General features: G+C 28.1%; 1 protein-coding gene across 1 annotated transcript in view; it reads right to left on the minus strand.

The window, feature by feature from the left end:
- The window catches only part of LOC100200478 (uncharacterized), a 157,007-nt gene that overhangs the window by 33,856 nt on the left and 95,950 nt on the right, over nt 1-27,201 (minus strand). The window contains exons 59-80 of the mRNA XM_065788338.1: nt 26,787-26,948; nt 26,022-26,670; nt 25,691-25,929; nt 25,261-25,551; nt 23,230-24,708; nt 22,736-23,020; nt 22,425-22,544; nt 19,609-19,890; nt 19,235-19,429; nt 18,049-18,471; nt 17,220-17,570; nt 16,526-16,862; nt 15,695-16,440; nt 14,856-15,494; nt 14,190-14,420; nt 11,716-11,955; nt 10,212-10,655; nt 4,598-4,902; nt 4,223-4,513; nt 1,605-2,465; nt 1,104-1,215; nt 7-399 (exon numbers count right to left, since the gene is read on the minus strand). Of these exons, the coding sequence (XP_065644410.1) occupies nt 7-399; nt 1,104-1,215; nt 1,605-2,465; nt 4,223-4,513; nt 4,598-4,902; nt 10,212-10,655; nt 11,716-11,955; nt 14,190-14,420; nt 14,856-15,494; nt 15,695-16,440; nt 16,526-16,862; nt 17,220-17,570; nt 18,049-18,471; nt 19,235-19,429; nt 19,609-19,890; nt 22,425-22,544; nt 22,736-23,020; nt 23,230-24,708; nt 25,261-25,551; nt 25,691-25,929; nt 26,022-26,670; nt 26,787-26,948 (9,075 nt within the window). The remainder of the gene's footprint in view (nt 1-6; nt 400-1,103; nt 1,216-1,604; nt 2,466-4,222; nt 4,514-4,597; nt 4,903-10,211; nt 10,656-11,715; nt 11,956-14,189; nt 14,421-14,855; nt 15,495-15,694; nt 16,441-16,525; nt 16,863-17,219; nt 17,571-18,048; nt 18,472-19,234; nt 19,430-19,608; nt 19,891-22,424; nt 22,545-22,735; nt 23,021-23,229; nt 24,709-25,260; nt 25,552-25,690; nt 25,930-26,021; nt 26,671-26,786; nt 26,949-27,201) is intronic.

The following is a 27,201-nucleotide window of genomic DNA, read 5'->3' on the forward strand; positions in this document are numbered from 1 at the left end:
AATAACCACTGTTTTGATGTCCATCACACTCTACATGTTTTTCTTCATTATTATGTTTGTTAAATTCCATTAAAGCTTTAAGATCCAGATTTTTTAGCATTGTCTTTAACCCCTCTGTTTGTTGTATTATTTTATCATAAAACCTTCTTAAATCTAACTGATGATTATTTAACTGAGAAGAAATATGTAGTGTCTGATCCTCAATTTTGTCATACAATGTTCTCACATTAAAATTCTCGAGCAAGCTATTGTTATCTGCAAAAGTAGCATTGTCATCATATGTTACAGACAAATGCTGATAATTTTTCAGATTATCTGATACACCTGGAATAGGTATAACTGGTAATGGTGCACCAAGGGCTCGGTACTTTGGACGCAAGAAACTTTTCGGATAAATGCCTGTGTAAAATAAAAAGTAGAATTCACACAAATTTTCTGTTTTTAAGAAAAAATTTTAAAAATAAAATTCTCTTAATTCTTTAAACTTTAAAGTTCAAAACTCAAAGGTTTAAAGACAGTTATTATTAATTACTATATTATTAAATATAATATTTTTATATTAAATTTATTTTAATTTAAATATAATATTATTAAATATAATATATAATACATACTATATTATTAAATATAATTAAAAAAAATTAATACAAATTATAGTAATAGTAATACTATTACTATAATTTGTATTAATTTTTTTTTATCCTATATTATTATAATATATTGTTATTATTATTTAGTAGTAGTAGTAGTAGTAGTAGTAGTAGTAGTAGTAGTAGTAGTAGTAGTAGTAGTAGTAGTAGTAGTAGTAGTAGTAGTATTTAGTAGACACTCTTTTAAGACAGATATTTTATTGCATTACATTTTTTATTAATGTTAAACAAAGTAACTACAATTCAACTTTCAAACAAATTAATTTCTTTCTAACATGTGAATAATAATATAAAAACCAATTACAATCATAAACATCCTCATTGTAATTTAATTACAATGATGATGTTTATGATGTTTGCTTTATGATGATATTGATAATAATGACAAAATGAAAAAGATGATAGTAATGAGAAAGTACATAATGTTGATTGTAATGCTTGACACTGTATTACCTATTTCTTTTGGTCTCCATAAAATAGCTAAAATAATCATGATAAAAACAAAAACAAGCATAAGCAAAATGCATGTCCAAATCAAAGACCAATTCGGTAATTCATTTGGAGTCTAAAAGAACAAAATGTTTTTGCCTTTTTATTTAAAAAATAATTAAAAAGATGATATACATATATATATTTGCATATATATATATATATATATATATATATATATATATATATATATATATGAATATACACACATACATATTTATGTGTACGTGTGTGTGTGTATGTGTAAATTATGCTAAATAAAAACAAATAACTTCATAATGTTTGTATTAACAACTTTAAGTTTCTCAGGTAATAAAAGTTTCTCAGGTAATAAAAACATTATGATATTTTTTAGTGAATTAGATAGAATAGAGACTTTTTAGTGAAATATTTTTTAGTGAAATAGATAGAAATAGAAACTACATAACAGCAGTTTTATGTAACATAACAAAAGTTTATATATACCCCAGTAACACCAATGCCAAATTTTGGAAGAAATATAGGTGATGATGCTTCTATTCGTTCTGGACAGGATACTCCCTTCTTTGGAACAAAAATGATAGTTTCTCTTCTGTAGTCTGCATTATCATAAAACACATACACTCCAGGTTCTGAAAACACATTGGCAAAAGAATAAAGTGTTAAGTTCGTTGACTGTATTAACAAATTCAGCTGGCGAAACTGACCATAGTCAAATGATGGGTTTGAATTGAACAAATGATTTTTGCTGTAGATAGGATAATTACTCAATGAACGATTAAAAAGATTAATGTTTATTTTGAAAAAAACTGCCTGTTCAATTAGAACACATACAATTGGAGATCGAATTCCTACCAAACTATTTGGTGATGGAGCATCAATACTACGCCTTTTTCTTGAAACTAATCCTGATTGGTTGAATGAAGCATTTAAAAAATTCAAAACAGCATTGACATCTGATGGGACTATACCAAAAATGCCTTCACTATCAAAATTTGTTATCTCAACAGATCTCTCAGAGTAATCAAAGTCATTAATTCCAAACTCACCAATCTGCAATATCTTTTTCAAAACTGTGTTTGTGGATCTCTCAATGATGAGCAGGTATAGCTCACCAGATTTCTCTCGCCGCAATTTAATAATGGGGGACTGTGACTGACATGTTTTATTACAGACTTGAGACAACACTGTATATGTTTTACAAGTGCAACGACCATCTGTTACATTAATTTTCCCACCATCTGATCCACAAGCTTCGTTGCAGTATGAGGCTGGAACATTATCAGGTTGAACACATTCAAGTGTATTAGACATGCGCACCATTCCTGCAGAACAGCGGTCAGCAACCTAATAAAAAAATTAAAAATTATTGTATGTTTTCAAAAAAAATTATTGACACAATACTATATTAATAAGTAGAAAATTATTATAACATAAAATTTTACCTATAGAAACAAGGTTCAAAATTAAAATAAACAAAAATGTTGAACTAAAATTAAATTATTAAAAACTAATTGCTTTAATTTAAGTAATTCAAGTTTTAATTTATATTTAATTAACTCTGATTATGAGCAAAACAAGTAAAAGAGAGGCCTCCTCAACTAAACTAGTGTCATTGGCCTTGAAATATATTCATACATACAAAATAACTAAAAAAAGATGATACACATGTATATATATATATATATATATATATATATATATATATATATATATATATATATATATATATATAAATATATATAAATATATATATATATATATATATATATAAATATATATATATATATATATATATATATAAATATATATATATATATATATATATATATATATATATATATATATATATGTGTATATATATATATATATGCATATGTGTATATATATACATATATATATATATATATATATATATATATATATATATATATATATATATATATATATATGCATATGTGTATATATGCATATGTGTATATATATATATATATATATATATATATATATATATATATATATATATATATATATATATATATATATATATACATATATATATTCGTTGCAAGTCAGGCTATAAGATAGTTGATGTAGCAACACTCCGTTGCAAGTCAGGCATTTAGATAGTCGATATAGAAACACTACGTTGCGAGACAGGCTATTAGATAGTTGATGAGCAACACTCTCTTGTAGCAGCAGGCTATAAGATAGTTGATGTAGCAACACTCTGCGCAAGTTTAAAAAAAATGTTTTTAAAAAACAAAAACAAAAATACTATTACTTAAAAAAACTTTCTAGTCATTATTTTTGTGGTTTTTTAAAAAACAATAAAAGTTAACAATATATATGTATATATATATATATATATATATATATATATATATATACAAAAATATATATATACAAAAACATATATATACATAAACATATGTACACATAGAGGAGCATTTAACCAGTGCATTTAACAATACCAGTGCCATTGGCCTTGAAATATATACATACATACATACATACAAAATAATTAAAAAGATGATCTAAGTTCATATATATATATATATATACATATATATATAAATACATATATATATATATATATATATATATATATATATATATATATATATATATATATATATATATATATATATGTAAATATAAGTATATATAAAAATTATAAAATATATAAAATATTAATTTATATATGTATATATAAATTAATATTTTATATATATATATATATATACATAAAATTTAAAATATATCATTTACAGTGAATATACTATTGATATAGTATTGTTGAATTATATAAATTTCACCATACTATTAAGATGTCATTAAAGTAGTTTATATATATATATTTATATATATATATTTATATATATATATAAATATATATATATATATATATATATATATATATATATATATATATATAAATATATATATACACACACATATATGTAATTGTGTGTGTATAAATTAAAAAAATTTTTTTTTATGGATTTAAATATGGAATGTTAAAGATATTTAAATTTAAGACCTTTAACAAATACAATTAAATATATAAAAAAAAGAAGTTTTAAAGGTAAAAAAATAAATACCAATGGTTGACAAGACTTGTCACTATTTCCTTCAACTTGCTTGACATCCATTGGATCATAGTAAATATAGCCACTTTCACATTCACAAGAACCATCAGAAACCTGAAATGCACGATTTATTCCAATGCAAGTACACTTAATTTCACCTTCTTGTGACCGTGCACTGCTACCACATGGTCTGCATGCTTCCATTCCCTTTAGGTTATTAAAGGTATTTACAGGACACAGAAAACAATCTGATGGTTTTGAAGCTTTTGTTAAGTTCCCATACATACCAGGTGGGCAAGGCAACTGAATAAAAATTGTCATTAAATTAACCTTGTAAATTTATTTATGACTCAATAATAATTTAAATCAGCAATATTTAAAGTTTACCCCTTCTGATGCACCAGCCGGGCAATAATACCCTTTTATACAAGCATTTTGAAATGGATCAATAGTACCTTCAGGGCAATAATAACCATCAGGACATATAGAGCAATTTATTCGCAAAGGATCATTACCATAGAAACCAGCCTGACAGACCATGCAAGAATTTATTATTGATGTTCTATTACCTGCAATTGTAGTGGCTTGGTAACCTAATGGACAAATTTGATAATAAGAGCTGCCTGAAGGACAATAATATGGGTATTCACAAATAGTAGGAGCAGCAGTTCCATTGGTGCAATAGTAACCATCTAAATTATATACAACTTAAAATGTCAAAATTGAGTTGAGAAGATTTTAATTGAAAAGAAAAATTAAAAAGAACTTGTTTTTTAAATCTAAAAAAAAAGCAAATAAATTTTAAATATATAAACACTCATTACTTTAACAAAAATAATAACAAAGTTTTGTTTGGAGGAGGAAAACAAGGTTGCTTACAAGTTAACTGTACCTTAAATTTTCATAATTTTATGGTGATAAATTTAATTTTTTTACACATATATTCCTTTAAAATTACGCATTAGTAATATCTACAAAATTATTTGAAGTTGATTTTAGATCAAAAAGCAGTTTACTTTAACATTTTCAGTCTAAAAATGATATAGCTTTCATTTTTTGTATGGACTTTTTGCCGTTTTTAGGTTAATCTGGGTCGCTGTGCCATGTAATCATTTTTTAAATTTACTTTATTTTTAGTTTTATGACTTTTTTTATAAAATCTTAATTTAGTTATAAAATCATAATTTAATCTTTTTATAAAAAAGCAAAAAAAAAAAAAAAGGACTAAAATTAAGAACTTTCAAATTAAAATTAAAATAATAAACTTAAAAGGAAATCAGCATAAAGTTAAAATTAATATTTTGCTCACAAGTTTTGGATCAAATAATATTTACTAAAAAAAGAAAAATGGGTTTATAAAATATTAAAAAAAAACAAAAACAGAAATTTTGTATCACCACTTTGAATTCCTCTTTTTATAAATTAATCTGTTCCTCTTTTTATAAATTAATATGTTCCTCTTTTCCATAGTTTTCTAATGTAAATTGGTTTTAACAGTTCTTTTAAAGCAACACACATCAGACAAAATCAAAGTCCTTCTACAATTGACCTCTTATTTACTTCTGATGAAAACATGATTTCCTTTTTAACTCATCTAGCACCCATTGGCAAAAGTCATCATCAACTACTCTACTTTACTGTATCGATTGAATCTATTATAAATATACCACAATACCATACTAAGCATTTATACACAAAAGGGAACTATGACAAAATTAATGAAGACCTTGCAAATATTACACTCTGTCCAACATCCAACTCAGACCAACTATGGAGTATCTTTTTCAATAAACTTAAAACTACTATCAACAATAATATCCCAAAATCTAACTTTAATAATATAAAACGCTTAAAATGGATTGACTTTCAAATAATCAATGAACTTAAATTTAAACGAGAGAAATATCGTCAATATATATTGAACAGAAATGAAGAAACATATAATGAGTACCGCATTTCACGAAACAAAGCAAAAGCAGCGTGCAGAAAAGCAATTATTGAATTTGAAAAAAAACTGGCGAAAGACATAGACCAAAATCCAAAAGCATTTTACTCGTATGTCAAATCAAAAAGAAAAAACAAAGAAGCATTCCCTGACATCCAATACAATAATATTGTTGCAACTACTGATCTAGATAAAGCTCATCTATTCAATATTTTTTTTGCTGATACTTTTTCAAACAAAAAAATAACAGCAACACCACCATTTAACCTAACCATTTAACACCACCATTTAACATATAAAAATGTAAATCCACTAACAAACAATATTGATCTAAGTCCGGAAAATATCGAAACATACCTCAAAAGTCTAAACTCATCTAAATCACCAGGCCCTGATGCATTACACCCAATAATATTTAAGAAAACTTGCTTTCAAATGTCTAAACATCTATCTACTATTTTTAACAAAGTACTTGAGAGTGGATCAATACCCCAAATATGGAAAGACGCAACAATTACACCCATATTCAAAAAAGGAGACAGATCAAAAGCACTTAATTATAGACCTATCAGTATAACTTGTACTTTAATAAAAATCTTTGAAAAAATTATAAAAAATCATATTATGACACACCTGATTAAAAATAACTTATTAAGTCCACACCAATATGGATTTCTTCCAGATCATTCCTGCTTAACTAACCTTTTAACTGTAACTAATTATTGGACGTCATCACTTGATAATAATATTCCCATCGACAACATTTATCTTAATTTTGAAAAAGCCTTTGACAAAGTTCCACATAAATTTCTTATTTCTAAACTTAAAGCTTATGGTATAAATGGATCAATACTATATTGGATTAAAAACTTTTTGAAAAACCGTAGACAAAGAGTTGTTGTTAATGGAAACTATTCAAACTGGGTAACCGTTAAAAGTGGAGTTCCCCAAGGCTCCGTCCTTTCAGCTTTACTTTTTATTATATATGTCAACGATATCCCTGAAGTAATCAAATCAAAAACTGTTCTTTTTGCTGACGATACTAAATTTCTATTGAAAATACTCAATCTGCGCAAGAATTACAAAATGACATCGAGGCTCTTGTTACATGGTCTCAAAAATGGGGAATGAAATTTAACATTGATAAATGTTCTGTAATGCACTTAGGAAATAACAACAAATCCCATACTTATAATATGCATGATCCAGAAAAAAATATAAGAGTAAACATTAAAACCACAAATTGCGAACGAGATTTAGGTGTTCACATAGATTCGAACTTATTATTTTCCAAACACACAACTATTCAAGTCAACAAAGCCACACAAATAATAGGAATAATAAAAAGAACATTTACATCATATCCAGACTTATTATTCTTCAAAAAACTATTTTCAGCACTAGTCCGCCCTCACCTAGAATACTGTGGATCAATCTGTAACCCTGGACTTCTCAAATACAAACGGCAACTAGAAAATGTGTTAAGAAGAGCATCGAAACGAATCAATGGATTACAGGATCTACCGTATGAACAAAGATTGTTGGCATTAAATATGACAACTGTAAAATACAGGCTACTTCGTGCAGACCTAATCAACGTCTACAAATGGTGCAAAAACAACAATAGTGAAAAAAGTCTTTTTGAAATAGATAGTAAATTTATTACTCATGGTCATATATATAAACTAAAAAAACAATCTTCGCGATTAAATTTACGTATGAATTTTTTTTCTCTAAGAATAATAAATAAATGGAACTCTCTTCCTAATCACATTGTATCAGCGTTATCTCTAAAAATATTTAAACTGCTTCTAGATAATCATCTAAAAAATGAATGGCTTCTCTACGACTAATCCACATTTTATTTTCTATTAGTTATACAAACTCTGTAATTGTCAAGTATTATATTATCAGGTTGACAGGCAGTTTATGCCTACACAATTTATTGTAAAACCTTATTTAAAAAAAAAAAAAAAAAAATTTAAATTTATTTAAGTTGAACAATATAGAAAAAGAACTTCTATACTTTTATATAGTATTTTATATATCTACATACAGTAGATTTTTTTAAAACTTAACCCTTCGAGGCTAAAGAGGTCACAACAGTTGAGGTAGCTACTCATTTTATTTCTGATCTATTGTTAATACAACTCTCTCTTAACCATTTAAGTCCAAAACACAAACTTTAATAAACAAGAATGCTGCACTGGGAAACTAGTTGAACATCAAGGGATGTGGTAAGGATCAAACTTAAAGGATCAAACTAAGGATCAAACTTAAAACCTCTTGCTTGCAAAGCAAGCTATTGTAAATATATGGAGTGGGAACAACTTAGCTTGCATTTGCAAATCTCCAGTTTTCAACTATCCTAACTCTATGAGCAGCATTTGACGTAACTTGTCGTAGACAATTATAAAGTGTAAACAAAATAAAAAAACTTTAGAAGTTTCAAATTGAACTCAGATCAAGTTCAATCTCCATCATGCCCCTGATTATCTCTCTCCATGCCCCTCCATCACTCTTGAACTTGTTTCTATGTGCAGTGACCAAGGCTCATACTTTGATATCAAAGTATTGAAGGAGGGTTGTCACAATTAAAAAAAAAAGTCTCCTAGACCATAGCAGCTCCATTGACCATGGTGAGGTTATAATATAAAGTAATATAAATATAAAGTAAAAACTTTAATAATTAATTTTTTTCTTTTACTTTTTTTCTTCTTCTATTTTCTTTCTATTTGTCAGCATATTTTTTGTGTTTAAAAACTTGTTTGAAAAAATTCCTGTGGTTAACTAACACTGAACTCTTTAGAGAGAACTTCAAAGCATTAACAAAAAGCAAATGACTGATCACTAAACCCTTTATTCACCCTCAAAACCATCTGTTGTTGTACCAACATGATGTTGTACCAACATGTCTCCACATACAACCAACCTTATATTTCCTCCAATATTTTTCAAAACATTATAAAATCAATCCATAATTCTTCCTTTTCTTCTCTTTCCACCTATTTGAGATGTATATACTGAAATTACACTAAGCACCATCAACAATTTCTATATAGACAATTTTGTAAAATTGCAAATATCAAAAAAAATTTTTTGTGGCCACATTAAAATTCTTTTTAATAATTACCATAGTTGAAAGTTTATATAAATAATTGAATTATACAAAGAGGTATAAAGTAATTCATAATAAAAACTAGAAAATAAAATAAATAAATAAAATAATAGCAGAAAATAGAAAATTTATTGTTATATTATACTGTTGTAGTAATATACAATTTTAACTTTTGTATTAAGTGAAGACATTCCTTATTTTTAACTATAATTCAAAATAGCAGAGAAATAAGAAATTTTAATCACAAAAACTCAATTATCTGCTCTTAGAACTTGTTTAAAAACAGAATTGTGTTCAAAAACATTATTTTTGAGAACTTGCTCTACAAATTTAATAAGGTATACAGTAAAATTTATTTTTTCTTCCCATTTATATGAAACTATGCATAATGTGATTCACCTATCATTATGACATAAAAGAGAAAAACGTTCAATAACTGCAAGATTTTTTTTAAATTTGAAGTCCACTGTTTATATATATGCGGTAGTGGTGTAGTGGTAAAGCGCTCGCTTCATAAGCGAGAGGTTCCGAGTTCAATCCCCACCACGTCCCTGGTAGTACCGCGCTCAACTTGTTTCTCCGCGCAGCGGCCTTGTTCGACGAGGCTCGTGTTTCGGAGTTATAGAGTTGAGAGAGGGTTATAACCACTATTAAGTAGCCTCCTCATCTGTAGTGGCCTTCTTGGCCTTGAGGAGGTGAATAAACAAAAAAAAAATATATATATATACATATATATATATATATATATATATATATATATATATATATATATATATATATATATACATATATATATACATATATATAACATAGTAGTATATATTCAAGTACAGTAATATGTAAATTAATATAGATAAAATACTTATACATATACAAAGAATAAAAAGTAAAGAAAAAAACAATAATTTTTTTTTTTAAATCTATTAAAATAAATATACCTGGGCATAATAATGGATTTGCAGTCATACTTGGACAATAAAATCCACCTGGACATTCACTTTCCAGAGCTGATCCATTTTTGCAATAAAATCCAGGTGAACATGGTATACCTGTATAATTTGTAGATCCATAGGGACAATAGAACTGTTCAGGACATATTTCACAGCTGTCAATACTTTTTCCATAAGGCTCTATTCTTCGGCTCCCTGCAGGACACCACTGTGGAGGTTGCCTTTCAGTACAATAATGTCCAACAGGACACGGACTAATTCTTACATCAGACATACCTTCAATACTGCAATAGTACCCAGGCTTACAAGCAAAACAGTCTGAAATATTTTTGCCTCCATACATATCACGGTAAGTTAAAATAGGACAATTTTTAGGTAAAGAGCCTTGTGGACAATATTTCCCAAGTGGACATAAATGAATATTTGGATCACCTTACAAAATAGAATTTTCAAAAATTAAATAGATAATCATAGTAAACTTTATGAAATAAAAAACTTATTTGTTCATACCTTATTTGTTCATAACTTATTTGTTCATAACTTATTTGTTCATAACTTGTTTGTTCATAACTTATTTGTTCATAACTTATTTGTTTATAACTTATTTGTTCATAACTTATTTGGCATTTTATTCAACTAATAAAATCCTAGTTAAATTTTCTGTTCAGCATATTGCAGGCTTTGTTTTGAATTTTTTTAATACATAATACTTAGTATTTCATACTTTTAATGCTTTAATAAATTATAGAACATAAGGATAAAACATGTTTCTTGTGTTTCATATTTTTAATGCTTTAATATAAATATAATACCACATAGAAAAACTTTAACATATAATATCACATTGAAAAACTTTAACATATAATATCACATTAAAAAACTTTAATGTATAATATCACATTGAAAAACTTAAACATATAACATTAAAAACTTTAATATATAACATTAAAAACTTTAACATATAACATTAAAAACTTTAACATATAACATTAAAAAGTTTAACATATAACATAAAAAACTTTAATATATAACATTAAAAACTTTAACATATAACATTAAAAAACTTTAACACATAACATTAAAAACTTTAATATTTAACATTAAAAACTTTAACATACAACATTAAAAACTCTAATGTATAACATTAAAAACTTTAACATATAATGTAAAAGTTCTGTTAATCTTAATCTTACTTTCAATATTATAATCCAGATAAAAAAAAACTTTAATCTACATGATCCAGATTATTTTAATAATCCGGATGAAAAAACTTTAAGCAAGAGAGCAGTGAACAATTCGAAAACAAAGTTTGCATTAATGAATTAATGACCTTGCTATACTAATGACTTTCATTTTCACTGAAAAAAAGCATTTATTTTTAATAAAATTTATACATTAGTACATTGTATGCATTGAAATTTTTTTTTAAAAGACAATCAAGAACATAAATATTTTTCAGTAATAAAGAACTTAATTATTATTTTGAGCATACCTTGAAAACACTGTTGGCCAGCAGGACATGCAAGACAGTCTGAAATATTGCCTACACCTCCGAAACTTGATTTAAAAGTGCCTTCTGGACATGGTAAAGGAGCTACAGACCCATAAGGACAGTAATATCCAGGTGGACATGGGCCAACATTTATGTTAGGGCCTATCATTAAATCTGGGGTTGGAGATGAACTACCTGATAAGCAAATAAAGCCACTCGCACATAATCCAATGATGCTTCCTGAAAAAAAAATTTATTTTTTAATCATTAAAAATTTTAAAGTGAATTACTTATCTAAAAAAAGTATTTATTTAAAATAGAAGAAACAAAAATTTATTTTATTATCAACTATATTTTATAATATTTAAACATCTTTTATTTTTAGAGAAAAACTTTTTTTTTAAACTAATTTTTACTAATTTCAAGAATTCAGTCAACTAAATGCCAAATATTCTGATATGATAAAAAAAGGAGTGTAGGTATTTATGAAGCTCAGTAAAAATTTAGCATTTTCATTATTATTATTATTATTATTATTATTATTATTAACATATTTTTGATTTAGTTGCCTTAATAATATTATTTATAAGGTAAGTAATTTTGTAGTAAAAAGTTATTATTATTGTTTTTATTTATTTTACTTTATTGCTGCGGTGAGCTCAATGAGTAGCAAATCACTTTTAGAGCAAGTTTAAAAAAGTTTAACATTTTAAGCCACAATAAAGTACATCATTATAAGTTCAGTTTTTTTTTAAAGTTCAATACTGATTTAATTTATTCGACATCGAATGGTATATTGTTACATATTGGAATGACGAAATTGGTAAAATAATTTTTTACAATTGAGTGTCTACTGTTCTCAGAAATGTATCTTTGATTATGGATATATTCGCAGACACTTCCATCTAATCCATATATTATATATTATTAGATGCCATATATTAGGCTGATAAAAATTATTAATGCATAAAAAAAAAAATTAAGTCACATTTTTCTCTTGTCATTAATAAGGTTGTTAAATTCAGTCTTTTTAATATTTCTTCATTCATTCTTCAAAGTAGCTTGGAGAATATCTGAATCAGTCTCACTGCTCTACATTTTAATTGTTGGATAAGATTAATACTTTTTTAAAAATGGATTTTAAATAGCAGAATCATTTTCAAGATAAGGGCATGCTAGTAAAACATATAACAATTCAATTTAATTTGCTATCTCAGTTTAAAAATAAAAATTCGTTGGATAAGACCTATTTCATATCTTTTTTTAACACAACACATTTTCATATTCAACAATACTTAATTGATAATCAGAAATGCAATGTTTTTGATAAATTTTTATTCTTCTAGTGACATGCATAAATTTATATTTTTCTATATTTAATTCCATTCTCCAGATATTGCACTAAATAAAAACAAAATTTAGGTCATTCTGTAGAATATTACAACTGTTATCACTGAATATTTTGAAAACAATAGTCAGGATCGAACTTGCATTTATTTTTTAGTTTATTTGAAAGATCATTGAGATTAAAAACAATTTTAGCGCTAGAAGTGAGCCTTAAGATACACCACTTGAAACACTAAGCCATGTAGAAGTAATGTCTCCAAAAACAACTCTTTGCCTTCTATTTGATAAAAAGGACTCAACCCATTTAAGAACCCATTTTATACCGTTTATTACCATAAAATACAATTTTGAATTGTATGATATAAAGGGTTCTATGTTGAACTCTGTCAAATGCTTTAGAAAAATCCATAAAAGATGCCGCAGATGGCATTCTTGATCTATTGCTAGAGTTAAAATGATTTACCATGTAAAAAACCCTGCAAAGTGTTTGGAAAGAAATTAAAAAGTGGGAACAGTAATGTAAAAATACTGTCATTATATAACCAGCAGATCATTAAAATTGAAACATTTTTTTATAAATAGTAATTTTAAATCTAAATTTTTTATAAAAAGTAATTTTAAATCTAAGTTTTTTTAAATTGGTCTTTTTAAATCACCAATAAGGAATGGTAATTAACTTCAACCAAATATTATCATTAATACTATTCAAAAATAAAATAGAGTAGAACTATTGAAATTCATGAACGGCAAACACAAGTATAAGTAACTTTGATCGGATGTTTTATTTTATTTATCTAAAAATTAGTTTGATGACAAAAATGAATTTTATGCTTTAAAACCATTGGACATAATTTTATGTTGCTTTAAAACCATTGGACATAATTTTATGTTGCTTTAAAAAAAACCCTGATGAAACTATAATGCAACTTGTTAAACAGGTATTTAGAAACAAAATTATTGAAAAAAACATTTAAACCATCTTAAGAAGTATTTGTCAAATTTGAGTGTCTTTAATAAAGATGATCATGTTAAAAAAAATTATAAAACAATATTCACATAAGTATAATTTGAAACTATATGATGTTATTATGTATTATAAAATTAAAAAAAAAAAAAATAACAACTACCTAAGTAACAAAAATGTCCAGAAATGCAGGGTCGACACTGTTCAGATTTCTGAAGACCTGTGTCGTTGTCATAACTGAATGTTCCATTTGGGCATATTTCAGGTATTTCTGTTCTTTTCAAACAATAAAATCTTGATGGACAAGGAATAAGTGTTGATACACGATTTGGACAGTAATATCCAGCTGGGCAGTCAAAACAAGAACTCTGCATTCGCGAGGGCTGATAGGTTCCTTACAATTAAACAAAACATGGACAATTAATACAACTATTGAATAAATATAAACTAATTTAAAAAATCTTAAAACTACAAAACATTAAAATAAATAAAAGACTATAAAATGTAAACAGCAAAGATAAAAAAAAAGAAAAGACCATATAAAAATAACAAGAGAGTTAAGATGTGTAATAATATAAAGAGATAAGAAATTAAAGAGATAAATACTAGGATTAAAACTATTGATATGAAATATTGAAGAAAAATCAAAAAAAAAAAAGATAAGATAAAGATAAAATAATATACAAATAATATAAAGATTAGAGAAATAAAAGATAATATAAAAATTGAAGGCTAAAAAAAGAAGATTGAATAAAAGTAAAAGCTTGTCCAACAAGCATTTTTCAATACTTATTTTAAAAATATAACTCATAAAAAGTTATTTAACAACCTGGTTCGCAGTCTATAGGATAAGCAGCACCTTCTGGGCAATAATGACCTTCTGGACATGTATAGTTTGATGGCTTTGATTCAGACTGATTTGGAGGACAATACCAACCTGCTGCACAAAGTCCAGAAGGTTTAATAAGTCCATCAGTTTCACAAAATGAACCAGGTTTGCAGGGATAACACTCATTAATGTTTGCAGCACCAGTTGTATTTCTAAAAGTACCTGATGGACATTGTTCTGGTTCCTCAGTTCCCATAGTGCAGTAATAACCCATAGGACAAGGACCATTTCTAGGAAAAATGCTGTCTGCAACAGGAACTGGAGTAGAAGCTCCTCCTTCACAAAAAAAACTGGAAGCACAAGGACCAGTTGGTTCTATTAGTCCATATCCTGAACAATACTTACCACGAGTACATTTCATACATAAGTTTACTGATTTAATTCCTGTAGCATTACTAAAAGTTCCTGGTGGACATTTTATAGCCTCTCCTCCTGGACAATAATAACCTGGTTGGCACAAAACTGGAGTTACAACTTGATAACCCATACACATAAATGAAGGATCACAAGGTTTACATACTGATTGACCTAAGTTATCTTGATAAGTACCTGGCATGCAAGTCAATTCAATAGAAGATCCTTTAAATAAATAAAAACTATTAGAAATTTTAAAATAAATAATATTTTATTTTTTATTTGCTTTTTTTTAAACTACATTTTTAAAATTTGAACACAGTTTCTATAACAACCTACCCAACACCTAAAACAAATAAAAGACTATTAATTTTTTGTTATTAAAGAGCTTGATTATTAGAACAAAAAGCAAAGTAGAAGTTTACCTTCTGGACAGTAGTGGCCTTTAGGACAAGGATATCCAATACTTAGTGAAATATTAACTGGTGTAGAAACAGGTGAAGCTCTTTTGCATACATATCCTGCTGAACAGTCTGGTGGGTTTACCAATTCTCCAGCTCCAACAGAGTAACAATACTTTCCTGGAGGACATTCTTTGCAATCTTTCTCATACTTTACACCTCTTTCATCTGAGTAGTAACCAGCCAAACATGGTTGTGGAGTAGATGTTGCATTATTACAGTAATAACCTTTAGGGCATAGGTCATTGTAGTAATTAAAATTCCAATCTAATGCAAGAATTTGATTTATAGGCTCTGATGAATTTGATCCCATAAAACAATAAAATCCCTCATTGCAAAAACCAGATGGTGAAAACAACCCAGGTCTATCACAATACATTCCAGGTGTACAATATTTGCAATCTTCAATTTTAGAATATCCTTCTTTGGGTCCAAATGTTCCAGAAGGACAGGGAAATGTTTTTTTATATGATGTGCCAGCAGGACAATAATATCCCATCGGACAAGGTTTAGGTAAAACTACAGGACCTTCTGAAGGGTCACAATAAGAACCTGGAGGACATGTTATGCATTTGTCTTGTGTAGTTTGATTTTGAAAAGTTCCATTTTGACAAGAAACTGGAGTTTCTGAACCAATTGGACAATAATGACCCAAAGTACATTGGTATTCAATTGGAGTACTAGTTGACTGACCTCCTGGGCAGTAATACCTAAAATTGGAAAAAAAAAATTAAATAAATATTACCAAATCAAAATAACTTAATTGAGACAATAAAATGTGGAAAAAAAAATTACTTAGATGCACATTTTCCGCTTACTGTAGCCAAACCACTTATTTCACAATAATAGCCAGCTGTACAATTAATACAATTGCTTTGGAGAGAATTTTTTACACCAGGATAATATGTTCCTTTAGAACATGGCTCAGGTATGGAAACTCCTTCAAGACAAAAATGACCAGAAGGACATTCAAACTCTGTAGGAGTTACTGAACCAGATTGGCAATAAAATCCAGCAGTACAGTTTCCGGAGGGCATAGCAAGTCCAATTTGATCACAAAACTTTCCAGAAGGGCAAATAATAGGATTTATTGAGCCAGCAGGACAGATATACCCAAGAGGACATATATTATCTAAAAAAATTTATAAAAAATTAAAAGAATACTTTTAAAAATGCTAGACTATAACAATGGTCTTAAAATTTGAACAGATTTTAGTAAAACCCATTAGTGAGCTTAAAATATCTTTTATCAGATCTTTTACACATATTGTATGTGTACAGTGTACAGATTTTATTTTATTTTCAATAATACTACTTTCATATTTATACAGTGTAATTACTATTTAATTCAATTACGTTATAATTTACTAATAACAATAATGTAATAACATTATTTTAAAATAAAATTAAAAAGTTATAATAAAACAAATAAAATTAAAAGAAAAACTTTGTACAAACACTTATTTAATTACTTAAAAATAAAACTTACTTGCAGTTATATTCCATGCAGGACAAACACAATCAAAAGGATGATAACAAGAAGCATTCTCATATAAACTACTTGCATTTAGCAAACCTAAATTTAAAGGAGTAGCAGCAATTGCTCCAAATTTACAGTAATAACCTTCTGAACATAAACCAGAGGGCATAACATTTCCATAACCTTCACAATACATTGAAGGAGGACAGATAACACATGCTTTTATATTCAATGATCCACTTTTATTGTTGAAGGTACCAGGTGGACATTTGTATTGCATTGAGTATTGTGTTCCACTTGGACAATAATGACCCATAGGGCAATCACTTGGAATTATTGTTGAGCCATTACAATACTTTCCTGCATAAAAAGACATATTTTATAGTGTCAAACTTGTAAAAAAGTTTGACACTATAAAATACCAAAACTTGTAATTATACAAATAAAACTAGTAGAAAATAGATAAGTTAAAAATTTGACAAACTTGGATTCATTAATTTTTAAAATAATTTTAACAAAAAAATTAAGCTATCAGTATCAACACCAATGAATAACTTCAGTCTTTACATATTTATCATAATCAATTCATCATAATCACTGCCAACCTATTGCTTTTTATTACAAAAATTGGTAGATGTTGCAGTATTGATAGATTATTACAAAATAATCTATCAATACTGCAACGTCTACCAATTTAAAGTCACCACCACATATGCAAAATCTTGTCCTGTCTCACTAGTAAATTAAATAATTATATAACATTATCTACTAACTCTTTAAAAAACTCTTTAAAACAAAAGTTTTAAAATGCTAACTAACTAATTAAGTTAAAATTTACCTGCAGGACAGAGTTTGCATGCACTTAGCCCGATAATATCTGAAAAATATCCTGGTGGACATGGCAATGGAAATGATGTATTTCCTGGACATTCATGACCCAAAAAACATCTCCCTCCAATTCCAGAATGATCTAAGCTATCTACAGGTGCTTTATTATCAACACCATTTAAGCACCAGTAGCCTGGGTCACACTGACCAGTTGGCTGGCTATTACCAGTTCCTTGACAGTAAGAACCTGCTGTACAATTTGTGCACTGTGCGATATCAGAAAGACCTACACGTGAACCAAACGTTCCAGAAGGACAAGGAATAATATTGAAACCTGTTCCTTCAAGACAATAATAACCTATTATGCATGGATCTGCTGCTATTTGACGAGTACACATATAACCTGCTGGACACTGGAGACATTTATTTGAACCTTAAAATAAAAAAAATTATTATCAATAAAAAATTTTAACATAACAATTCTAAAAAAATTTTGAATAATAATATTTTTAACTAAAAAAAAAAGAAAAAAAAAAGAGTTAAAAAAGATCTTAAGATCAAATCCTGCAACATTTCTGGTAATAGAAACCTATGCTTGTTTCTCTATCAATTAACCACATTCCTATATATTTTTTGTAAATATTTACTTTTTTTCTCTCACCTTATAAGTATTAAATTATTCTGAACTAGTGAATTCAATATAAATTGATAAAGCAGATTTTGTTTTTTTCTATACCCTGTGTACACACAAACTCCCTTGAATATAAACACTACTCACAAATTCCCTTGAGTATAAACACATATATTTTTGTATACACATATACACTTACATATACAAAAATATTACCTTGCATGTACACACTTATATGTATACATTTTTGTATACATGTATATGCATACACATATACACATATAAGTATTTATTTTACATTTAATAAAACCATTAAAAAATTCTCACTAATTAGTTTTTTAATTAATTTTTATATATATTAGGTGCCTCAAGAAGTCCTTAAAATCATATCACAAAGCACCGCGGAAGAGCATTTGAAAGGAAGTTACTAATGTTATAAAACTTGTCCAGAGACGGTGTTGAAGCACGAATCTCTAGCTTCTGAGGCGCTAATCACTTTGCCATGGGTGCTCATGGCTGCTTTATATCTCGCAAAGTATAATCTTTTGCATACAAAAATACTTACCAGTAAAGTTTGTGTATGTTCCATTAGGACAAGGAATAGGAAAAGCTGAACCTCTCAAACAAAATGAACCAATAGGACAAATGCTACCATTAAAGTTTGGTGACATAGCTCCACCAGAGCAAAAATACCCATCCATACATTTACCCGACATATTGTAAAGACCAGGGCTACCACAATAATAACCAGGTTCACAAGCTAAAAATCAATACAAGGAATTTAGTATTAAAAATTAAATATTTTTAATTTTGTTTAATTTTTAAACTTTCTTTTAGTGAAAACTTAAAAAAAAGGAAAAAAATAAAAAAATAATCCATAAACAAGTTAACAAACACATAGTATCTAAAGAATATTATTGTTCAAATTCAAAAACTTACATAAACAGTTGTTAATATCAGACATTTTGTAGTTTGGTTGATAAGTTCCTAATGGACAATTTATTGGTGAAGAAGTACCCTCTGGACAATATGCTCCTTTTGGACATCCTATACCATAAGTTTCATTTTCTGGCGTTGATGTAATTGACCCCTTAATGCACCAATAACCAGATTGACATGGCTTAAATGGGTTCTTTAAACCTGTAGATGGGCAATACCAACCAGCTAAGCAAGGAGCACAGTCCGTAGATTGCTGCAGTTTAGTTGCATTGCTAAATGTTCCTTTAAAAAAAATGTTCATGAAAAATAAATTATTTTTGTATTGTAATAATATTTCCAATAGTTAAGGATTTATAACTGTATTTTTAACAATGCTTTATATTAACATGCTATGGATTGAAGTATATTAAGTTAGTATTTTTTTAACCTATTTAATGTACTTGGAACGATATCATTTAGCACACCCAATCATCAAAAATTTATCATATAAGATGGAATGAAAATGTTTCTAAAAATCTTATACTTTATCATTATAGCTTGATACAGCAGTTATCAATAACAAGGCAAAAAAAAAATTTTTTAAATGTTAATTCACCTCCCCAAGGCCAAGAAGGCCACTACAGTCAAGGAAGCTACTTAGCTGTGGTTATGACCCTCTCTATAACTCCGAAACACGAACCTTGATAAACAAGACCGCTGCACGAAGAAATGAAATGAAGTTCTACCACTACACCACTACCGCATACCGCATGTCAAGTGTTAAACTAAATGATTAAAATACAATGATTAAAACACAATGATTAAAAAAAAGCAAAGCGTTAAAAAACAAAATGTTTATGAAACTTATGATATATCTATAATAAACAACTAGTTTTTTATGTTACTTTATTACTGTACATTGCTAAAGAGTTAAAAGTGAGCTAAACAACTCACTTAGAATTTGACTGTGCAACTTGTTATCAACTTGTTATCAACTAAAAACTCTGTATTAAGCTGCAACTTATTATTAACTAAAAACTATGTATTAAGCTGCAACTTATTATTAACTAAAAACTATGTATTAAGCTGCAACTAAACTATTAACTAAAAACTATGTATTAAGCTGCAACTTATTATTAACTAAAAACTATGTATTAAGCTGCAACTTATTATTAATTAAAAACTCTGTATTAAGCTGCAACTTATTATCAACTAAAAACTCTTAAGCTGCACTAGTTTGACAACTGTCAACAAGCTGACAATAACTCATCAGAAAAAAAAGACAAGCATCAATTGTAATAAAATGAAAAAGATAGCAATCCAAAATAATAACCAACAAGAAAAAAACATCTAAAGATTTATCTGTACCAGTAAATGTAAGAAAAATCTATGATGATAAATGTTAAATATAGAAAAACTGCAAAATTAATCAGAAAATCCTTTTCTAGTTGTGCATTTCTGATAAAAAAAATGCCGGAATAGCTCAGTTGGTTAAAGTGCTACTAAAAAGTTGGGATTAATTATTGGCCGTAGCAGCAAGATTGCAGGTTCAAATCCCGGCTCCACCTACTCAGGGTATAAGTAGTACTTTGGTATGAAGGGAACTTGTCTTGGTTAGCTCTGCTATTACGATGTTTCCTTCTCGACTAGTAAATAAATAATCTAGTCGAGTAAAAAAAAAAAAAATTATTAAAATAAAAGAAGTGTCAAAACCATACTATACTGCAATAGTATAGTATTGAAAATAGTTATACCTTCCTAGTCCCAATATATATATATATATATATATATATATATATATATATATATATATATATATATATATATATATATATATATTGAATAGTGTAAAATAGGCTCAAACAGTATATAAAGTAGTATAAATAGACCAAAAGTCTCAGTGAAAAATCGACTAAAACCTTTAAGTGTAAATTAGGCATAAGGTAAACTTACCTTAAGAGATTAGTTTGTTATTAAAAACTTAAGTGTGGAATATTATTACGAGGAACAGTATTTTATAACAGACTTAAAAACTGGACTAAGGTGAAGTAGGCTCAAGAGATAAGTGTTTCATAAAGACCTTAAAGGGCTTAAGAAAAAATAGCTTGATAAATTTGCGGAAAAAACGGGGAATTATAATTACTCGGCAGAAAAAACTTAAGAATATAAAATGATAATATAAATAAATTAAGATTATAAAATAATAATAACATAAAATTGTCTTAAGAGTGAAGCGTACTTTAATCTAAAACTCCTAAAACTTAGAAATGATGTAATACATAATGTGGAGTGGAGTGCGCGTAAATAGTGAAAAATGTTTAAAAAAATGTTAAAAGTGTTAAAGCAAAATTAATAAATTAAGTAGTATAATACCAGATTCTCATCAAGGTTGTTACCTTACCTTGAGAGAATATCTATAACTTTAGTATAAGAGGCTTTGAGTGTTTTAATGCTCATTCATAAAAATCTGGGTCTTATCCTCGAAACCGGCACATTAAACCTGTTGTTAAAAAAATGTTAAAATAAATATTTCAATTAAATTGAAATGCTTATTTTAACAATTTCATTATTTTGAACTTTTTGAACAAAAAATTTAACTTTGTTGTTTTTACCTTCGATTTTCACAATTATCAAAATAAGAAACTCAAAATTAATAAACACAATTCATAAAATTTTACATAATTAAAACCTAGAAAAAAAACTAAATCTTTTCTACTGAAACTAATTTATGCTATGACACAATAAGTAATATTTAATACAATTAAGTATACCACAAGACCTTGGAAAAGTGAATAAAATAAAAAAAAGACGTTCATAAAAATAAACTTAATTATTACCAATTGGACAAGGCTGTCCTTGAGTTGAACCCTTAGGGCAAAACATTCCAAGAGGGCACACATCACCCATAGTGCCATCAATAGGCATTGAAGTATTTGACTTAATTATACAATAATATCCTGAAAGAATTAAAAGTAATATAAATGTATAGATGTAAATAAAATTCAATTGTAACATAATTATACAACTAACCATAACCGTACAATTATGCTATAATAATTTATAACTATTTTAAATTACTATTTAAATCAATGATAATAGTTAAAAATTCTAACTAAGATAATAAATTAAACAAAACAAAATAAACTACCTGGGCTGCATTCTCCTGTAACATTTGTATTACCATACCCATAGCAGTAAAAACCAGGAGTACATGGAAAACAACTATTTATTGATGTTAAACCCATTGTGTTACTGTAAGTTCCTGGCGGACAAGGGTATTGTTGTATGTGCTGTGCTTTAGGAGGGCAGTAATAGCCAGGAATACATAAGGAAGGCTTAATTACTCCACTAACATTTTGAGAAGTTGGATCACATGCATAACCTTCTGGGCAATCTTGACATTCATACATACCAGTCATATTTTGAAATTGACCTAACATACATTTTAATTATTTAAAAATTAAAAAGAAAAAATACTGAAAAAGACTGAAAGCATAGAAAATATTCTGACCAGTTCAAGATATTTGTTATTTCTGTTTCCAAGTAAAAAAACTTAATGGTGCCCATTTAAAAAAAAAATAATTTAGTTTTCAATATTAGATTAATATAAAATACATTAATATGTACAATACACACTATTACCTGCAGGACAGGGTAATGGTTGTCCACTTCCTGTTGGACAATAACAACCAAGAGGGCATTCAAAAGCACTATTAGTGACTGATCCCGATGGACAATAAAAACCTTGAGAACAGAGAAATGAAGTGTTTGACATACCAGGATAAGGACAAAAAAAGCCAGCTGTGCAGTATAGACAGTTTGCTAATTCAGATTGTTTTGTAAAAGGATTAAATGTACCAATAGGACATTGAATTTCAAATGGTGTTCCTTCAGGACAGTAATATCCTGTCTGACATTCAATAGATGTTGGTGATAAAGAGTTTAAATCACAGTAATAACCTGAAGAGCAATTTCCAGTAGGTAAAGCCAAGCCATCTAAATCACAGTACTTACCTCTATCACAATCTTTGGGGTATATAGATCCTTCAGGACAGTATTTTCCTTTTTTACAAAACCCACCTGTTTGATTAATACTGTATATTGGACAAGTAGTGTAATTGTATGTCTCATTTGCAAACCTCAATGGAGTTGAACTATATGATGCTTGACTGCAATAATAACCTTTGTTACATAATCCATCAGGAAGCACATTTGCAAATCCGCTACAGTAAAATCCACCATCACAAGGTTGACAATCTGCTGACTGAGAAGCACCAGTTTTATTATTGTATGTTCCAGGAGGGCAAGCATAAGATGTACCAAGAAGACAGTAGTATCCTTGAGGACATATATCCCCATAAGACTTATTCATTGGTGCATATTCAGTTGATCTTCTCAAACAAAAATAGCCAGGCGAACAAGCTCCTTTTGGAGATGTTATTCCTGGTGCATCACAATACATTCCTACATCACAATCTATGCATTCAGTTAAATTAGTAAGTTGGATTCTATTTCCATAAGTTCCTTTTGGACAAGGAAACTGAATGGAAAAGCCAGATTCACAGTAAAAACCTTTATTACATGGCCCACCACCTTCAGAAACATTATTTGGATTTGGAACAATTGCTTTAATGTTACAATAAAATCCTGCAAAGCATTTTCCTGCAGGTGATGTTAATGCTTCTTTATCACAATAATAGCCAGGAGTACAAGGGTAGCATTGATCTTGACTAGATAATTGAGATTGGTTGCTAAAATAACCTTTTGTGCATGGAAAAGCCTTAAAAGTAATGGTTCCGTTGGGGCAAAAATAACCTGGAGGACAAACTGTTGGAGTTACAACACCTTGGCTGGAATTATTTTCTCCTATATTTAATAATGTAGGATCACAATAGAATCCAGAAGGACATTCTATGCATTCTTCCATACCGGCATGTGGCTGATAAAATCCAGGTTTACAAACATTTTGTTCCTTGCTTGCAATTGGACAATAATGCCCTGGTTGACAAAGCTTACCAAAAGGATTGGGATAAATTTCTCCAGGGGGACAGTAGTACCCTTTAAAACAGCTTCCTGTAGGATACGGTAAACCTGGTTGTAAACAGTACATTCCAGCAAGGCCTAAAAATATATTTGCTAACAATTAATGTTAAAAAAAGGGCTATCATATTTAATCAAATAATGTATAAACTAAGTATACTATATAAGTACATATAACAGAAATTAATCAACCAAGTAACAAAAAAATTAATTAAACAATGGTGTTGACAACATTTTCATGATCAGTAGACATGACAACATTTTCATGATCAGTAGTGTGCCAAACTTTTAACTAAAGAGCTCAAAAATAATATTTAAGTTGAGCACATGATCTCAGATGTAATCTATGTTAAGCTTTGAATGAAAATGACTACTTTTGAGCACACTAGAAAAATATTCTGATTTGTACACTAAAATTTGATGTCACACCTATTTACAATAAAGCATATAGTTTATTATAATAAATTATTCATGAACACAAAACTTCTCACTTCTCTATTTAGACCTTCTAAATAGAGAGCAACTGTTCACAAGATAGATTACTGAACTCAGTATGTCCACAAAATTGATGAGTTCTATCTATATTTAATAAAATACAAAGAGAAACCAAACTTAAAAAGCTATAATTCATACATGATAAACAACTGCTGCTATTCTTATTTGCAAACCCAGGACCAAAGTACCCAGCATCGCATGGCTTAGGTGCACGACTACCAATTTCACAGTAATAACCAGGTGAACAAATATCACCATATGATTTATTAACAGGTTGTTCATCTATAGAACTACCATTACAGTAGTACCCTGCTGAGCAAATTCCAGATACATTAGACAAATTATCATCTTTGCAATAATAGCCAGGATCACATGGAATAGGGAAAGAAGATCCAGTAGGACAGTAACTACCTTTCTTGCACATTCCACCTAAACAGACATCAATTTATAATATGGAGCTTAGTTTTTTAAAAACTAATATTATAATATTTAACTTTTTATAACTTTAATAAATCTTTTTAAAAAATTATAATTCTTTAAAATAACTTTAAGAAAACAGAAAATTTACCAATGTTGAAAAGTGGACAGTTCCAAGTGTTGTTATATAATTCATTTCCAAAAGGTTGATTCGACCATGAACCACCGCTACAAAACCAACCACCATCACAAAATCCAGAAGGTTTGTCTAAACCAAATCTATTACAGTACATACCTGACGGACAAGGTTTGCAATCATCTATGGATGACCCGCGTGTAAAATTTTTATAAGTTCCTTTAGGACATGGATATTGAAATGGATCTAAAGTGCTAATATAATAATACAAGTGTGAGAAGAACTATAGTATATACACTTTAAATATTACAAATTTGGAAAATAAAAGCTACACATTTATGTATACCTATTTGGACAATAATAACCTGCTGGACAGTCTGAGTAAATAATAGAAGCATTACCACAAAAATAGCCAGGAGGACAAGAAAAACAAGACTCCTGTTGCAGTAAATTGTTATAAGTCCCAGCTTTGCATTTAAATGGAGAAGAAGTCCCATTAGGACAAAAATAGCCCATAGGACATGGTCCATAGTTAGGATCAAGGGTCAGAGGATTTGCAACTTGAGCACCTTGTTTACAATAAAATCCTGCGTGACAAAAACCAGTAGGAAATGAAAGTCCAGCTTGTGCACAGTAATATCCAGGCAAACAAGCAGAGCATGCAGATAAATCACCCCCATAAGTAGTATTTTTAAATGTTCCGATGGGACATAAGATAGGAGATGATGCATTTCCTGCTGGGCAATACGAACCTGGTGGGCAAATACCGGCAACTCCTTTATTGCCACCTGATGGTGTTGAAGTATCACTTCCATTTAAACAGTAAAATCCGTTGGCGCAATACCCTGTTGGAGATGTTGAATTTAAGTAGCTACAATATTTTCCAGGATCACAAAATTTGCACTGTGACTTTGAACTGAGACCATAATCTCCACTATATGTACCTGTTGGACAAGGAAGCAAATTGTATCCGGTTGTAGACTCGCAATAAAATCCTTAAGAAAGACAATAAATATTTTAAAATAATGGTATGAAACATGACATGCATAGTATAAAATAATTATATAATTATTATTAACTATTATAGGACAAAATTAAATTAAAAAGATACCAGGTAAACATAATTCAGGTTTAACTTGATTCACACAAAAAAACCCTTCTGGACAATTATTACATTTACTTGCTTGTGTTGTATTCATGTAATAACCAGGCAGACAGGAATAAGGAACACTTGTGCCAGATGGACAGTAATGTGCAATTGGACAAACACCACCTTAATAAATAAATAAAGGTTTTTAAATATATAAAAGAAAACCCCCTCTTTCATTTTTGTTGAACTTTAATAATAAGCATGAGATCAAAAATAAAGAGAAACAGAAACTTTTAAATAAATTATTAACACATTAAAAATCAATGACAATATTTTACTCAAATAATGATAGTAGTTTTCAAAAAACATAAAAAAAAAACAAAAACAAATTTAAAATGTCATTGAAGATTGTAGAAAATAGAAAAAAAATCATGAA

This window comes from Hydra vulgaris, chromosome 01, assembly GCF_038396675.1.
Source record: "Hydra vulgaris chromosome 01, alternate assembly HydraT2T_AEP".
Lineage (NCBI taxonomy): Eukaryota > Metazoa > Cnidaria > Hydrozoa > Anthoathecata > Hydridae > Hydra > Hydra vulgaris.